The 16,367-nt window shown below is 45.0% G+C and overlaps 1 protein-coding gene across 1 annotated transcript; it reads right to left on the reverse strand.

Annotated features, from left to right (window-relative positions):
• Positions 1–4,784: 4,784 nt before the first annotated feature.
• Positions 4,785–12,828, reverse strand: LOC122556947 (octopamine receptor-like). The gene is made up of 3 exons (XM_043704187.1): positions 12,772–12,828; positions 8,750–8,926; positions 4,785–5,506 (listed from the first exon to the last, which is right to left on the reverse strand). Exons 1-3 carry the CDS (start codon positions 12,780–12,782, stop codon positions 4,849–4,851), a joined length of 846 nt encoding a protein of 281 aa, XP_043560122.1. The 5' UTR covers positions 12,783–12,828; the 3' UTR covers positions 4,785–4,848.
• Positions 12,829–16,367: the final 3,539 nt, after the last annotated feature.

Raw genomic sequence — 16,367 nt, forward strand, 5'->3', positions numbered from 1 at the left:
TTCTTCTGGACCAGTGTTTGGACTACATTCAATTCACCAATTGGATGTGCCCCCTGCCAACTGGGCTCAGATAATAATCCTGATATTATTACCCTAGAGGTTCTCCTTTTCAAGCTGGTGGCTACCTCCTCATACTGTCCAAGCAGAGCTAATTTCTGAGTCCTAACAATGTCATTAATGCCCACCAACGATGGCAACAATTAGACTCAACCCTCCCACTCCCAGGTGCTGTCCAGCCTGAGCAGATATCCCAAACCCTGGTCACTGGGTAGGTGACAGTTATTCAGACTCAGCTCTTGATGGCACAGTGCACTGTTTATCTTGTCATGACTTAACGGGGAAGAGTGCATCGATAGTCACAGCCCACGCTTCTACAAGCCATTGCAAAATATTTAAAACCTCAATGAGGTTTCTAGGGAACACAATGGCTCAATGGTCAAAACTGCTGCCTCAGAGCGCCAAGGACCTGGTTCGATTCCAGCCTTGGGTGACTGTCTGTGTAGAGTTTGCACATTCTCCCTGTATCTGTTTGGTACTCTCCAGGAATGGGTCTGGGTGGAATACTCATCAGAGGGTCCATGTTGGGCTGAAGGGCCTGTTTCCACATGTAGGAATTCCAGGATTTCAAATTGATCGATATGGCTGGCTGACTATCATAAAGGACAGAAACAATTTACATCAGCGTTCATCAGCTACAGGAAAACATAAACATTTTTATATATGAGGAAGAAGGGCTTCCTGAAGAAGGGTTCATGCCCGAAACGTCGATTCTCCTGCTCCTTGGATGCTGCCTGACCTGCTGCGCTTTTCCAGCAACACATTTTGAGCTCTAAACATTTTTGTAACAGACTTAACTATAAAAAGAGCAGTAAAATGAAAGGACTTCTAATTTATGGAGCTTAAATTGCATCCATTCAAAACTCCAAATGCACACACAATTACAATAAGACAGACAGAGGAACAATGGTTTAACAATTATACCGTGGGTGGAGAAATAATAGAGTTGAAATTGAAGATCAAAAGTACAGACCACAGAGAGAGTGAGGGAGAGAGTTCTCTCTCTTACTGATTCCAGAAAGAAACATTATATTCTTTACAATAAAGTTAAAAATCACACAAGGCCAGTTTATAGTCCGGTAGGTTTATTCCAATAAGCAATAATTGATTTTCAAGTTGGGTACCTTTCCTCGTGTTCCTATTATAGCAATCTAAATTCCAGTTTAAATGGCATCCCAAAAATGAAAAGAAAATGTGGTCTCTTACTCCCTTTGCTACATTACCTCTTGTTACCACCACATTGCTTTTTACTTCCGCCTGTTTGAGAAGTGTCCAGATCCAAGGTCTCCTGGTCAGTCCACACCTCACCCGACACACCTTGCTTCTCTTCATGCAATTAAGCACCTTCAAATTGTCAAATAATTGAGGTGCCTACACTCCTGTCATTTTCAGCCTTTTATCTGCGTCTTGTGTAGTCACACCCTCCTGTCTCTCTCTGCAGCTGGAATCAGATGCCCCTGTCCTGAGGAGGCTGACTGCCTTCTGGAACATTGTCCAGATAGCTCTCCTGCTTTCTGATTCATCACAATGTCTTCAACTGAGCCCCTGATTCAGTCACTGGCCTGGAGTTCCTGTCGTTTTAAACATTTGCTGTAGGTGTGTTTTACCTGGACCACTTTTGCACCACACGTTCCTGCACTCCACTATACGACACAACAGCTGGCTCAGCAATGCGTGCGTTAATTAGTCTAATGTAATTTGTTAATTTAATCAGTCGCATAAAATGAATTGTTATTCTGTTCCAGCATTGTATTCTGTCTATTGATGCTGATACCACTTGTTGATGATCAACTCACTAGGTTTCAATGACGTTGCTCTGTTTGTTCACTCAGCTGCCCAAGTCAGGGAGCACAGTTTAGATTAGATTAGATTAGATTACTTGCAGTGTGGAAACAGGCCCTTCGGCCCAACAGGTCCACACTGACCCTCCGAAGCGCAACTCACCCAGACCCATTCCCCTACATTTACCCCTTTACCTAACACTACGGGCAATTTAGAATGGCCAATTCACCTGACCTGCACATCTTTGGACTGTGGGAGGAAACCGGAGCACCCGGGGGAAACCCACGCAGACACGGGGAGAATGTGCAAACTCCACACAGACAGTCGCCTGAGGCGGAATTGAACCCAGGTCTGTGGCGCTGTGAGGCAGCAGTACTAACCACTGTGCCACCGTGCCGCCCAGTTGTTCAGTGGTTAGCACTGCTGCCTCATAGCACTAGGGACCTGGGTTCGATTCCAGTCTTGGGCGACTGTGTGGAGTTTGCACATTCTCCCCGTGTCGGCGTGGGTTCCCTCCAGGTGTCCTGGTTTCCTCCCACAGTCCAAAGACATGCCGATTGGGTGGATTGGCCGTGCTAAATTGGCCATAGTGTGAAGGTTAGGTTGATCAGCTATAGGAAATGCAGTGTAATGGGAGTGGGTCTGGGTAGGCTGCTCTTCAGTGTGGACTTGATGGGCTGAATGGCCTGCTTCCACACTGTGAAACTGAGTGCGTGCTGCTTACAGTCACTGAGCTGGTGTGCTCCAAGAAGGGGAAGGAAGGAAAATCAAAATACACAGCCCCTTTCCCACACTTCATCCAGCTCACACATTACCAAGGGCGCTGACCTTCCAATCAGTGACCTCCATAGATCCTCTAGTTGTACCACTTGGAATTTTATAAATCAACTCTGTTCTACTGATGTTTGAGAATTAATCTGATCTCTTTAATTAACCATCCTACAGGCTATCGCAGTGGAGAGCGTCCTTGTTTATCCAAAGGAACTTTGGATTTTAAGTTCAATTTAAACATCAACACACATTTAAGTACTAAATTCCGATATTAAATTTTAAAGATAACCCTCATAAATAATGATTAACTGTTAAAGCTTCCACACGGACTCCTAAGGTTATACCAGCTGCACTCAGTGCATTGTTATTTATTTCAAAACGCTAAAACCAGCTTACTAATGAACATAACTGTTCATCATTTGTTTGAATTGATAATTAGAATGTGGTTCTTGGCAATCAATAATTTACAACATTACAGTGCAGATGCTGCAGTGATGCTGCTGGGCTGGCTGACAAGACAGGAGAAAGTGGATAATTGGATCGCAAAAGTGAGAATTCATATTTTCCTGTAAATTACTCTTTTGTTTTCAAAAGACACATTTTAAACATTTAGTACTTGTTTATTTTTTGGGCAGAGCTGGCAAAGTTGGCACCGACTTCCCAAAACCTCGTTGTTAAAAGTGTTTGATGCCACCAAATTTCATGCTGGGTTGGCTCACAATGCGGTCTCAATGTGGATCACGTGTGGGTTAGCTCAGGTAAGGTCCCTTAATGATGTGAGTGAATCGGTTTTACAACAACCTGGCAGCTTTATGCTCTCTGTTATCGACAGCAGTCTTTTATTTTGATGTTGGTTCAGAGCAGAAATCAAAGTCTCCAATGACCAGCTATAGCCCTGAGACCCACGGTACACAGCAGGATTACTCAAGTTAATGCTTTTAAGTTTTCATGGTCAGTGGGTGACACAGTGCCTGATTGAAGCTCCCAAAGTTTCCATCCTATGACTGCGCCCCTGTTGTCACTGTAATCCACTGAGTGAGTTGGTGCCTGACGTTCCCATTAGCAAACTGCACGGTCCACTGTTAGACAAGGCTGTCAGAATGAGCTGACGTGGGACTGCTTCCACAAGCTGATGGAGCTGTGTGCATTTGTATTTGTATCTGTGAGCAGCTCCCTGCTATGATGGCTGATGCTTGCAGGTTTCACGCAGTGACTGAAATGGAAGCTGTTCTGTGAATCACAAAGGGAGATCCATGCGTGGGCAGTTTCAGTCACATAATCACGAAACCACATGAAAGAGCACTTAATGGGATTGAATCTCTGCAGAGCGTGGGATGAGGTCAGCTAGGTGGACCTTCTAGAATGTGAGTTCCCTGATTGGGGCTGTTAACCTGGTCCAATCAGGGAGCCCTGACTGACCAGTATAAGCAGGAGTGTCAGAGATTCTGTTCACTCTGAGAGCTGGCTCTGAGGGAGTTGGACTGGTGTGAATAAAGGGTGACATGATGATGGACACCAGCCTTTGTGGGGTTATTTCAGTCTCTGTAACTGATATGTGTGGGGATAGTAAATTTGACGTGCCCAATATAGGCAGCTATCTGGAATAAACATAACTGCTGCTTGCAGAGTTTGTCCCACTCATCCTGAATCTGACTTATATCAATCATGCTGTTGTTACCACTGGGGCTTAGTCTGTTTAATGGATCCTATTTCCCCAATGAATTTACCACGTGAGCCGTCAGAAACAAGGAGGCAGCTTTTCATTGGGCGTTAGGCTCTGCTTTTAGAATTGTTGTACAGGCGAGCCCAGGAATGGATGGAAAAAAATCCTTGAAGAACAATGTGCATCCAGGCCAGCCAGCAGGTCAAGGCTTTACTGCTCTGCTTCGAGGACTTAAGACAGAGCATGGAATCTGGAGTGTTGATCTGAAGGGGCACTAGCCTGCCAGAATTGGAGACCACCTCTGTTCTTTCTGATGGATGTAAAAGATCAACAAGGCACTCTTTGGAATGGGGCAGTGGAGATCTGCCCAGGCAGTCATTCAGTCAATGTTGCTAACACAAATGAGCTGGCCAAAGTCCGCACCCACGGGAGCTGCCTGTGCAGAGACGGCTGCCCCATTTCCGACATTGCAATAATTACCCGTCAAAAGAGCTTACACTGGGCTGTGAAAGTGCCTTGCGATGTCGTTCTGATGCTCATACACCGAAAGCGAGCGTGTCTTTCGCCTCCTGTTGTTACTGGCAACTGCGCGCGTCCTTCACGCTGCATTCGGCGCCCTGAACGGTTTTGGTGAAGGTCACAATGGAAATCATGTCATCGCGGGTGTCGACCCTCGCCCTCCAACGCTGGCAGACCAGCATTTTCTTCAAGCCCCGTTGAAAATCCCGGTTGAGGAAGGCGTAGAGCACAGGGTTGATCATGGAGTTGCAATACCCGAACCAGGTGATGACTTTGAAAACCCGGCTAATGGTGATGCTGTTGAGCTGCGAGCCACTCACAGCGATGCCAACGTTGAAGACAAAGTAGGGGAGCCAGCAGAGCACAAAGGCCGATATGATGATGCTCATTGTCCTGGTGGCCTTGTGTTCCAGTTGCAGGTTATCCTGCCTCCGGCTGTCAGGATGATAGTGCAGGTCCAGCGTCTGTGACATGATCCTCACCGCCTTGAGGCGTGAGGCTCGGTATATGAAGAAATACATGGTGCACATAATCAGGAAAGGGAGGTAGAAGGCGAGTGCAGAGGCCACGATAGCAAAGGTCCGATTGGTGACAAACACGCACTCCCTGCTGCTGTCAAAGTCCACACCCGGGATTTCGTTCCAACCTTGCATCACTGGGAGGAAAGAAATCATGGCGGAGTAAACCCAAATCATAATGGTCATGGCAATACACCTGTGGGAGTGGAGGCACAGTAAGCACAGGATAAGAACAAGTCATAGTCACACAGCATCGAAACAGACCCTTCGGCCCAACTCATCCATGCTGACCAGGTTTCCTAACCTGAACTCATCCCATTTACAAGCATTTGGCCCATATCCCTCTAAACCTTTCCTATCCATGTACCTGTCCAAATACCTCTTAAATGTTACAATTGTACCAGCCTCCACCACTTCCTCTGGCAGCTCATTCCATACACGCACCACCCTCTGGATGAAAAAGTGGCCCCTTAGGTCCCCTTTAAATCTTTCCCCTCTCACCTTAAAGGTATTCCGTCTAGTTGTGGACTCTCTGACCCTTTGGAAAAAGACTTTGGCTGTTCACCTTATGTATGCCCCACATGGTTTTATTAACCTCTATACGATCACTTTTCAGCTTCCTGGGCTTGAGGGAAAAAAGTCTCAGCCTATCCTGCCTCCCCTTATAACTCAAACCTTCCAGCCTCAGCAATAGTCTTGGACATTATTTTTGTTCTCTTTCCAGTTTAATAACATCCTTCCTATCGCAGGGTGACCAGAATTGTACACAGAACCCCAAATCTGACCTCACAGCCATAACATGACGGTCTAACTCCTGTACCCAATGCTCTGATTGATGAAGGCAAACACGCCAAGTACCTTCAACCATCAGACAGGCTGCATTTTCGCCCACAAGGCAAGATGCCGTGTCATTGGGAATTAAAGGGGCTATCCACTCAGCACTGTTGGGTAGAAAGACCCTGAGCAGATCCTAGAAGTGCCTAATTAAATGTCCATGCCAATTGAGGGCACCAGTCTGTCTCTGAGAGATGTTGGTCCGATCTGAAAGCAAGAAACGCTGTATCCTCAGCAGCGCCACCATGATCGGTGGCCACCACTGACTCTGCCGAGTGAAGAAGAGGATCCACCTGGCCCCAAAACCTTCAATGGCGAGAGAAGGTGGAGGGAGACACAGAGTCATAGAGTCATAGAGATGTACAGCACAGAAACAGGCCCTTCGGTCCAACTCATCCATGCTGACCAGATATCCTAACCCACCTGCCAACACTTGGCCCATATTCTTCCAAACCCTTCCTATTCATATACCCATCCAGATGCCTTTTAAATGCTGTAATTGTACCAGCCTCCACCACTTCCTCTGGCAGCTCATTCCATCCACGGACCACCCTCTGTGTGAAAAAGTTGCCCCTTAGGTCCATTTTAATGTCTTTCCCCTCTCACCCTAAACCTATGCTCTCTAGTTCTGGACTTCCCCAACCCCAGGGAAAAAAAACAGACTGTTCATCAACCGTGCCATAGCTGTGAGGGTGTTCATTACTGCTCCCCGCCTGGGTCCATGGACTAGCAATGCAGGAGGGATCCAGCCTGGCAACCTGTTGGGGAGACAAGCAGGATTTACCTGACAACCTCACCATGCGATAGCAGCCTCTACTGACCACAGTAACACCCTTGCGAGGTGGGGTGGTGGTGATGGTGGTGCCGTTGGCTGGTGGGGGTGGCAGAGGTCACTCTCGGTTTAGCATGTAACTGGCAGCCAGATCTTCCCACCAGAAATCTGGTGGGTTCCCCTCTGCCCGTTGATCAGCCCTCCTGCCACCTAGCCCCTCTCCAGAGAATGGATAAAATCTCCAGCGATTTGTACCCGGTGTTAATAAAATGAGTTAACAAAATGAGTTAACCAAAGATTCCGCTTAATTTGTGTGGCACCAGTTTCTAGGGGTGGTTTCACACTCCATAAAAACTGCAACACTCACCTCATTGCGGAGTTGGTGGCTATGCTGGTGTCAGTTTAGCTGTAGGGAAACTTACAATGCGACGTCAGAGCTCACAGATTCCAGTCTCACTCTGCTCATTCAATTCCCTTTATAATCCAGTGTGTTGAGGTTATTTTTATCCTGGTTTCCTTCAAGCGAGAGACTGCCTCACAGTGCCAAAGACCCGGGTTCGCTTCCAGCCTCGGGCAACTGTTTGCACATTCTCCCCGTGTCTGCGTGGCTTTCCTCCAGGTGCTCTGGTTTCCTCCCGCAGTCCAAAGGAGTGCAGGTTAGGGTGGATTCACCACGCTAAATTTTCGATAGTGTCGTGGGATCTGTAGGTTGGCTGTATTAGTCTGTTGAAATGCAGCCCAATAGGGTAGAGGAATGGGTCAGTGTGGACTTGTTGGGCCAAATGGCCTGTTTCCACATTGGAAGGGTTCTATGGAGAGCTGGCTACTAAATACCAATTGAGTAAACAGCTTGGGAGGCCTTGGATTTTTTCTTTAATGCAGCCTGAAAGGTTATCACTGGCTCTCGCAGATCAGGATTTCTGGGGAGTATCAGAAGCTATCGGAGCCTCAGTAGTGTTGGAAGCCTCAGTGAATGTTCCCTGGCTGCTGCTCTCTCTGAATTTTCTCTTGAAATTTCTTCCTCGTAGATTAGAGAACTGCATGTGAGAATCTGTGTCTGAATTTGACTATTTGTTTCCCCGGGATGTGTTTTGGGGATTTTATTAGAAAGGAACAGTTAATATTATGGTGTCTATATTCTGTTAAATTTTCCACTAGGCTAAGTTATTCTAAATTTCTCTTTCTTTGGGCTTGGGTCTTAACTACAGTGTTTAAGTAAATTGTGTTTTGCCTAACATTGAGCAGTTTGACCAGTTGAAGTGTCTCTGGAACGGACATTTTACTTTTGCCTTTAAAATAAGAGAAAGTTAGGGTCGAGGCTACCCTCTTAAAATATTTTGAGGGGGTCTGGTCTGGTCCATAACAATCGGCTGGCATTCCCATTGTTACCAATGGCAATGTGGCACCGACAATGTAATCAGAAAAATGGTGTGCCAGATAGTTTAACACTCCCTCACTAAACTGTCTTCTCAGATTATAGGTTCAAACCACTGGAGTGGGACTTGGACCTAATCTTGACCAATCCAGAGGTAACGGTGCTCCCCACTGAGCTATAATCATCCACCATTTCCCCTCTGCCTAAACGCTAGTCTTTCTCATTATGCAGACTGGTCTAAAATCACTGGTCACTAGAAAATGCAAATCATTTTGTGAACTGTTTAGAAATGGTTTCAGCTGTGATGGCGTTCAGAATGAATATCAACAGCACAATATTCCATTCCCATTGAATATCCTGGCTTTTAATTCCCGACTGTTTCTATTCAGTGGGATGGAATTTTGTGAATGAATCGCTCTATATGCTGTGACATCACAAGGCCTGATAATGTGCCTTACCTGCTCCGGGACATTCGCTTGGAGTAATGGTAGGGAGTAGCCACAGAACAGTATCGGTCCAAGCTGATGAAACAGAGTGTGACAATGGAGGCTGTACAAAACATCACATCAAAGGAGATCCACACCTTGCAGAACAAACGGCCAAACATCCAGATTCCAGCCACCTCGTAGATTATGCTGAGTGAAAGAAACACATACCTTTAATCCAGAGCGTTCACACCAATGAAGGGTTTCCACTAAGCCAGTAATATGCCTGACAGGTGTTGTTAAGTGCACAAGTTTCAATTGGCAAAAGAACCAGCCGAGGTAGAAACATAGAAAATCCTCCCTTTTCCCCACCACCATTGCATCGTAAACATTTACAGCACAGAAAAGAGGTCTTTTGGCCCATTGTGCATGTGCTAGCTTACCAAAATCTATCCACTCTCATCTCAGCTCTTTATCTACAGCCCCGTTAGTGACAGTATTACATATCGAAGTATTTGTTTTTAAACTGTGAAGCAGCCTTCTGTCTTGACCACTATGATCTCCACCACCTTCTTTTATGAAACAATTTCTCTTTAAACTAACCCCTTGAGATGATTACATCTGTATTCCTTGGTTATTGACCTTTCTGCTCGGGGGAAGAGATGATTCTTATCCTGATACCATCTAGACCATTCATCATTTTCTGCTCTGCAATTAAACCTCTCCCAAGCTGTCTTGCTTCCAAAAAAATAATTTTGTCCTTTCAATCCTTCCTTCCAGCTAAAATCCAAATATCCCCTTTGAAAGTTTCCTCTTCATATCTTTCCTGAAAAGAAATGACTGGACTCAAATGCAAAACTCTATCTGTGATCTAATTGATCTCATTACACAGTTCAAGCAATAACTTCCCTGCTCTTTTATTCCACAACTCAGTTAAAAATCGCACAATGCCAGGTTATAGTCTAACATCTTTATTTGGAAGCACTAGCTTTCGGAACGCTGCTCCTTCATCTTGAAAGCTACCTGATGAAGGAGCAGCATCCAAAAGCTAGTGCTTCCAAATAAACCAGTTGGAATATAACCTGGTCTTGTGTAATTTTTAACTTTGTCCACCCCAGTCCAAGAGCGGCTCTTCCACATCATTCTACAACTCAGCAACTGAAAAGAGATATCCATGGGTCATTTTTCTCTTTGATGGCTAATATTCGGACTCATGCTAGGATGAATCAATACCTTCAGGAAGGATCAACCCTCCATTAAACTTAAAGCCAGTACGAACAAGGACAGCATTAATTTCTTAGCCGCCACTATATTTAAATTGACACATTGGGTAAAAATTAGCAACAATTCCTTTTCCTCTAAAATAACTAATGCTGACGTTTATACCCAAAAAAGCCATTCCCCTCAGGCCATCTTCTACAGTCTGGTGAGGTGTTCAATCCAATATCACCCGCCATATTGTCTCCCTAATGCACCAGTGAGCTACAAAATCTACATTCATTTTCAAGCAATGCACTAACTCAGTGATTTCGAGTTTTCTTGGCTCTCAGTTAGCTGAGGAGAAAGTGATGAAGAGCTTTTGCCCGAAACGTCGACTCTCCTGCTCCTCGGATGCTGCCTGACCGGCTGTGCTTTTCCAGCGCCACACTCTCGACTTCAATGGCTGAGTATTTCTTTGCTGATTGGCTTAACGTTGCTCTCACTGTTTTGCAACCAACCTCTCTACCCCTACCTTCACTTCTCAGCCTTTTTGCCCCTCACCTCCCCACCCCCACTGTTCAAATGCCCAAGGAGTATCCCTCTCCTTTGATCCCTGGAGTCCCCATCTTTCCCAACTTTGTCACCCACTCCCCCGACCTTACAGCTGCCAATTCTCCTGCCAGCTCCTCACTCCCAAGACCTCCTCTCCCCCAACCCCGAGTCTCCTTCTCCTCAGTCAATCCATCCCTTGAGGAGCCCTCTTTGTACCCAGCCCCCACCCCCCTCCTTGCAGACTCTTTCATCTGTTCTGTCTGGAGCAGATAAGCTACTCTCCCCCTCCCGACTCCTCCCATCGGCCCCAACAAATTCCACATTCTCGGTCCTGGCAAAAGGACCCCGTCCCCAGCAAACGTCCAAATGCTTCCCACTGTTTGCTCCCCTCCAATCACGGGCTGGTCCTGCCCAATGTTTACCGCTGAAATGCTCATTCAAGAGCAAACATGAGGGAGAACCACCCTGTGATTGGAAAGAATCACATCTGACAGATTCTGTCCATTCACTTTATGAGAGTGACCTTTCTCTCACAGGTCTCCCATATTGAACTATCATTTATCACTCTGAAATATCCATTTGGTTCACTAATAACCTGAAGGGAAGGACATTTGCCATTTGTGTGATTCCCAGACACACAGCAATGTGGTCAATTCTCAGTGTTCCTCTGAAATTGCACTGGTTTCTGGCGTCCCTGGAACTTTTGGGGGTAGATTCGTCCCAATGAATACTGAGTGCTAAAGGTACCCCATGCTAATGGTTGCAAAAACGCTCAAAGTCAGGAGCATCAAACCAATCAAAAGGTTCTGGGAATGGCAATAATTCAGTTTCCTGATGATGGGATAAGGTTTTGCTTTTACGTTTGTAGAATCGAATCCCTACGGTGTGGAAATAGGCCCACTGGCCCAATAAGCCCACACTGACCCCCTGAAGAGTAACCCACCCAGACCCATTGCTCTACCCTAGTAGTCAACATGTCTGCCAGACTAATGCACCTAGCCTACACATCCCTGAACACTATGGGTAATTTAGCACGACCAATCCACCCTAACCTGCACGTTTTAGGACTGTGGGAGGAAATCAGAGTACCCGAGGAAACCCACACAGACACGGGGAGCATGCGTCAACTCCACACAGACAGTCGCCCGAGGCTGGAATTGAACCCGGGTCCCTGGCGCTGTGAGGCAGCAGTGCTAACCAATGAGCCACAGTGCCACCCCACACATTAGGTGTCAATGGGTCCTGACTGAAAAATGGTTCAGTACTGTTGAAGAGTTGATAAGGAGCAACAGAGTGTGAAATGATGCATATGCCTCGGTCGCACGTGAAGTATTCATCCTGAAGAGAACTTTGTGGGTTTGTCCCTGTTCCATGTAATTGGTGATGCCTGGCACCCTATCTTGTCTGTGACAGTTCTCCACAGTGGCAACCTTACCATACCAACCCATACACATCGGGCATGAAGCATTGAGTGGGCATGTGGTTCATACCCTTCCAGAGTAGAATATATACCTGTGGCATTAGAGTCAGGTTTTGTTAGGCCATCCACTAGCATGGACCTCTGTAGCCATGCTTGTCCAGGCTGTCTTCATCAGGTGGAATGGCGTCTTGCCAGTATATAGGGAAAATACCTTGCCTTCTTTCCTGGACAGCCTTCCTATCCTCATTCTCGATAAAATTTGACATCTCATCCGAGCATGAATATGCAATGAACAGAGCCCATGAATGAGGAATGCGGAACCACCTCCCGCTTTAAAGCCCAATACCCCACAAAGCCTCCAAAACCAAAACTAAGATTACCCACTAGCTTTCAGCTTTTCCTCATCATATTGAAATTCCACCAGCTTTGACCCCTTTGACCATTCTGCCATCATCTCTGCATAGCTCCCCTTTCCAAACGTCTGCACAGACATGATAGCTCCTGAGATTAGATTCCCTACAGTGTGGAAACAGGCCCTTCAGCCCAACAAGTCCACACCGACCCTCCAAAGAGTAACCCACCCAGTCCCATTACGCTCTGACTAATGGACCTTACACTATGGGCAATTTAGCATAGCCAATTCACCTGACTGCACATCTTTGGACTGTGGGAGGAAACCGGAGCACCCAGAGGAAACCCACGCAGACAATGTGCAAACTCCACACAGACAGTCGCCCAAGGCCAGAATCGAACCTGGGACCCTGGTGCTGTGAGGCAGTAGTACTAACCACTGAGCCCCCAGGCCTTCCCTGTATGAATCAATGGAAGTGATCCAAAGGAGTCACTGTTGGAATTAACACTAACTTTCCACAGTTGCACTCACCTAAAAGGCATTACCAGACAAGCCACCAATAAGTCTGCTGTGGCGAGGGACAGGATGAACATATAAGTCACTGTTCTCAATTTCTTCTCCAAAGCAGGGCAGATAAACACCACCAAGTTTCCCAACAGTGTCACCAAGTCCACCGTGGTCAGTATGGTCCCAACCAGCACTTCTTGATGGGAGATCCGGATGTGAGCGGCATTCCCATCTTCGAGTGTAGCTGAAGGAAGCAGGCTGTTGTTCAAAGAGCTGTTCATATTCCAAGGGAAACTCATGATTCATTTTCTATCAAGAAATTGAGACAAACAAATAGTTTAACAACAAATTAAGTCAAATATTTTACAAAATACAAATGCTAAAACAGATTCAATTTTATGCTAAACAAATAGTTTAACAACAATTTAATCAAATATTTTACAAAATGCAAATGCTAGGGTAAATTCAATTTCACTACTTACAAATAGTTTAATAAGAATGTATTAAAATATTTTACAAAGTACAAATGCTTGGACAAATTTAATTTCACTACATACAAATAGTTTAACAATAAGTTAATTCAAATATTTTACAAAATATAAATGCTAAGACAAATTTAATTTCATTATAAACAAATAGTTTAACAATAAACTGATTAAAATATTTTACCAAATACAAATGCTGGGACAAAGTCAATGCCATGATAATTTCATTCTATATTCCATCATACATACAGATTCCAAATCATTACCACCAATGCTATTACACACGAAACTCTATTGCTAATATTATTGATAATGCTAATCAAAGATGTATCACGGCAATGGTTTACTTACATTGATGTCCTGTTCAAATAGCAGAAAAGATGGTCTCCCTGTGAAAGTAAAGTTATGCATAAAACTACTCAAGTGAACAACCTCAGCTTAATTGAAAGATTTGCAAGAGTGGAATTGAGAGAATTTAGTCAGAAAACGCAGTGTGCCATCTCAACCTGGGGTCCATTGAGAAGATTGAATAGGATAGCATGAGAATGCAGGAGCATTTATAGATCAGAGCATTACAGGCAAGCTGTGTCTTTTACCAATCAGAGTTGATCAGACAACAGACAGTCATTGCCACTCACAGTTGAAATGCAGCCTCACCAATCCAGAGTTCTAGACGTCATTGCTTCAATAAAATTCATTTTGACAGCCTGAATTTTCCATTGACAGAGCACAGATAGCAAGGCTGCATTCTGATCTGATCTGAACTGTGATGCACAATCAAGAATTAAAACAGCTGATCAGTGACGACTTCTGAACAGTCACAATCTTTGAGGAAGCTGTGTTTATTAAAATGCAAAAAGTATATGACATCCTGATGATGAAATATTTCTGGATGAGCTTTGACTCTTGTACTGTTTAGGTTGTAAAATCACACAGAAAACAACATAACATTGACAATACTACAGTCTGAGTGCTTTCAAAGGTATCCAAATAAAACAATTCCTTCATATAATGCATTCCCTGACCTTAGAAAGTCCCAAAGTGCTTCACAGTCAATTGAAGCATTGCCACTATTTTGTGTTCAACAAGGTCATACAAACAGCAATGAGATAAATGACTGATTAAATATTAACTGGGATACCAGAAGAACTTCTTAATTTTATTTTCAAATACACCTAAGGGACATTTTTATGTCCATTGTAAAAACTGTGTTTATTTTTCTCTGTATTTTGAATTGTAGATTGAAATAGGAGAACAACTGTTGCAACAAACAAGGACTATTGACAGATTGTCATAGTTTGGAAAAGCAAGTAATCTGGTCCCCACTGTCTGCACTGTTTACTCAGCTGCTGGGTTAAGCAGGAATAAGAGGGAGCGCAGGTGAACTGGATTAAAGGGTTCCACAAATGAAGGTTCAGCAACAAGTAGCTAAATGGTCTATGGACTAGTGACAAGGTATTGTGGACAAAGGCGGTCTGCCTGCCAACAACTGTGTGATTAGTTCTCAGCTAGCTGAACAGCGGGGATATGAACAAGGATATGAACAAGGTTCTGCTTCAGCCTGCTTACACTTTGTCAATGCAACTTCACTGACTGACGAAATGGGGGCACTGTTTCCAAAGCGCAAACTTTTAAAACGTGTGTTGGCTGTAATGCGATTACATCGCCAATGCTTTAAGCGCTGCTTCTAAAGCCCGATTTTTCTATTACGCAGGGTTGCACAAGAAGACGACCATTGTGTTTATAGAAGAGTTACCTGTATTCTTCTTTCAACAGTGATGTTTAATGGATAAATCCACGATCTTTTACAAGTGTGAAGTCTAAGCCTGACCTTGTGCCTCCTGCAAATCCAGGAAAGCATCTGGGGAAAGGTTACTGAGAAGCAGCATTCTGATCAACACAAGAATCATTTCAGCAGATCCTGAGCACAGGGATTGCTGAACTGCTTTCCCGCTATTTCCCTCCACTCATAACACTCGTGATCTTTTCTCCCATGTCTGTATATTTGTGTGAAGGTGAGGATTTAAGGGGATTAGAGCACTTACAAGTAGTGTTATATGCTGATGGGCATAACTGCTTAACTTGAAAGGCAGAGGCAGGATACAAGTCGAATAATCTAATCATGTTCATGAGTGGCTATTTCCTATAAATAATCTTACATACTTGAAACCGTGGATTCAAATAGAAAAAGACGTAACACCAGATCAGGTTCCTTGCAATAAAATGGAATGTGGAACTGTCAGGAGTTGTACATAAACAATAAAAACAAGACTTTTAGCATCAAAGTGGAGCCAGCGTTAAGATATGATGCTGACATTTGAACGTTGGTGAGTAACCTATACAGAGAAAAGCCTGTGAGTGGGACAACTACACATCCTCAACAAGGTCCCATTTGGAGATTTGGCCAGAGTAATGACGGGAGGTGTGTCTCACTGACTATCTAGTCCAACACTTATTGTCAGTCCCGAACTGCTTTTGAAAAGGTGAGGCAATCTGCCTTCCTGAAATACTGGGTGTGCAGTGACCACCACAGATATGTTGAGGTGAGAGTTCTGGGATCTTGACCTAGTGACATTGAAGCTATGGGAGGGTATACTTCCAATAGAGGATGGGGCGTCATTTGGAGGGGCTTTTCATTGAATCATAGAACCCCTGCAGTATGGAAACTGGCTCTTAGGTCCTCTGAAGAGTAACCTACCCAGACCCATTCCCCCACCCTATACTCACCTCTGACTAATGCAACTAACCTACACATCCTTGAACACTATGGGCAATTTAGCATGGCCAATCCGCCCTAAGCTGCACATCTTTGGATTGTGGGAGGAAACCAGAGCACCTAGAAGAAACCTGCACAGACACGCGGAGAATGTGCAAACGTCACACAGACAGTTGCCCAAGGCTGGAATCGAACCTGGGTCCCGGCACTGTGAGGCAGTAGTACTAACCACTGAGCGACTGGATGTGGTGGATGCTCCCATGCATCTGTTGCCCTTGTGTAGTGAGGGGAATGAGTGACATCCTGATTTCCGGCTTCAGACTGAGGCCAAATCCTGGGCCCCGTTGCTGGGGACCATTGCAGTGCTGATTGGTGGACTACTGCCTTGGAAGAGACCAAGCAGGGGATTCAGTGAACAT

This window comes from Chiloscyllium plagiosum, chromosome 14, assembly GCF_004010195.1.
Source record: "Chiloscyllium plagiosum isolate BGI_BamShark_2017 chromosome 14, ASM401019v2, whole genome shotgun sequence".
Classification (NCBI taxonomy): domain Eukaryota; kingdom Metazoa; phylum Chordata; class Chondrichthyes; order Orectolobiformes; family Hemiscylliidae; genus Chiloscyllium; species Chiloscyllium plagiosum.

Bases quoted from the DNA above. Each gene is read 5' to 3' on its own strand.
- LOC122556947 (XM_043704187.1), bottom strand. The intron at 5,507-8,749 runs GTAAGGCACATT...CCACTCCCACAG, and splicing joins AAGCGAATGTCCCGGAGCAG to GTGTATTGCCATGACCATTA.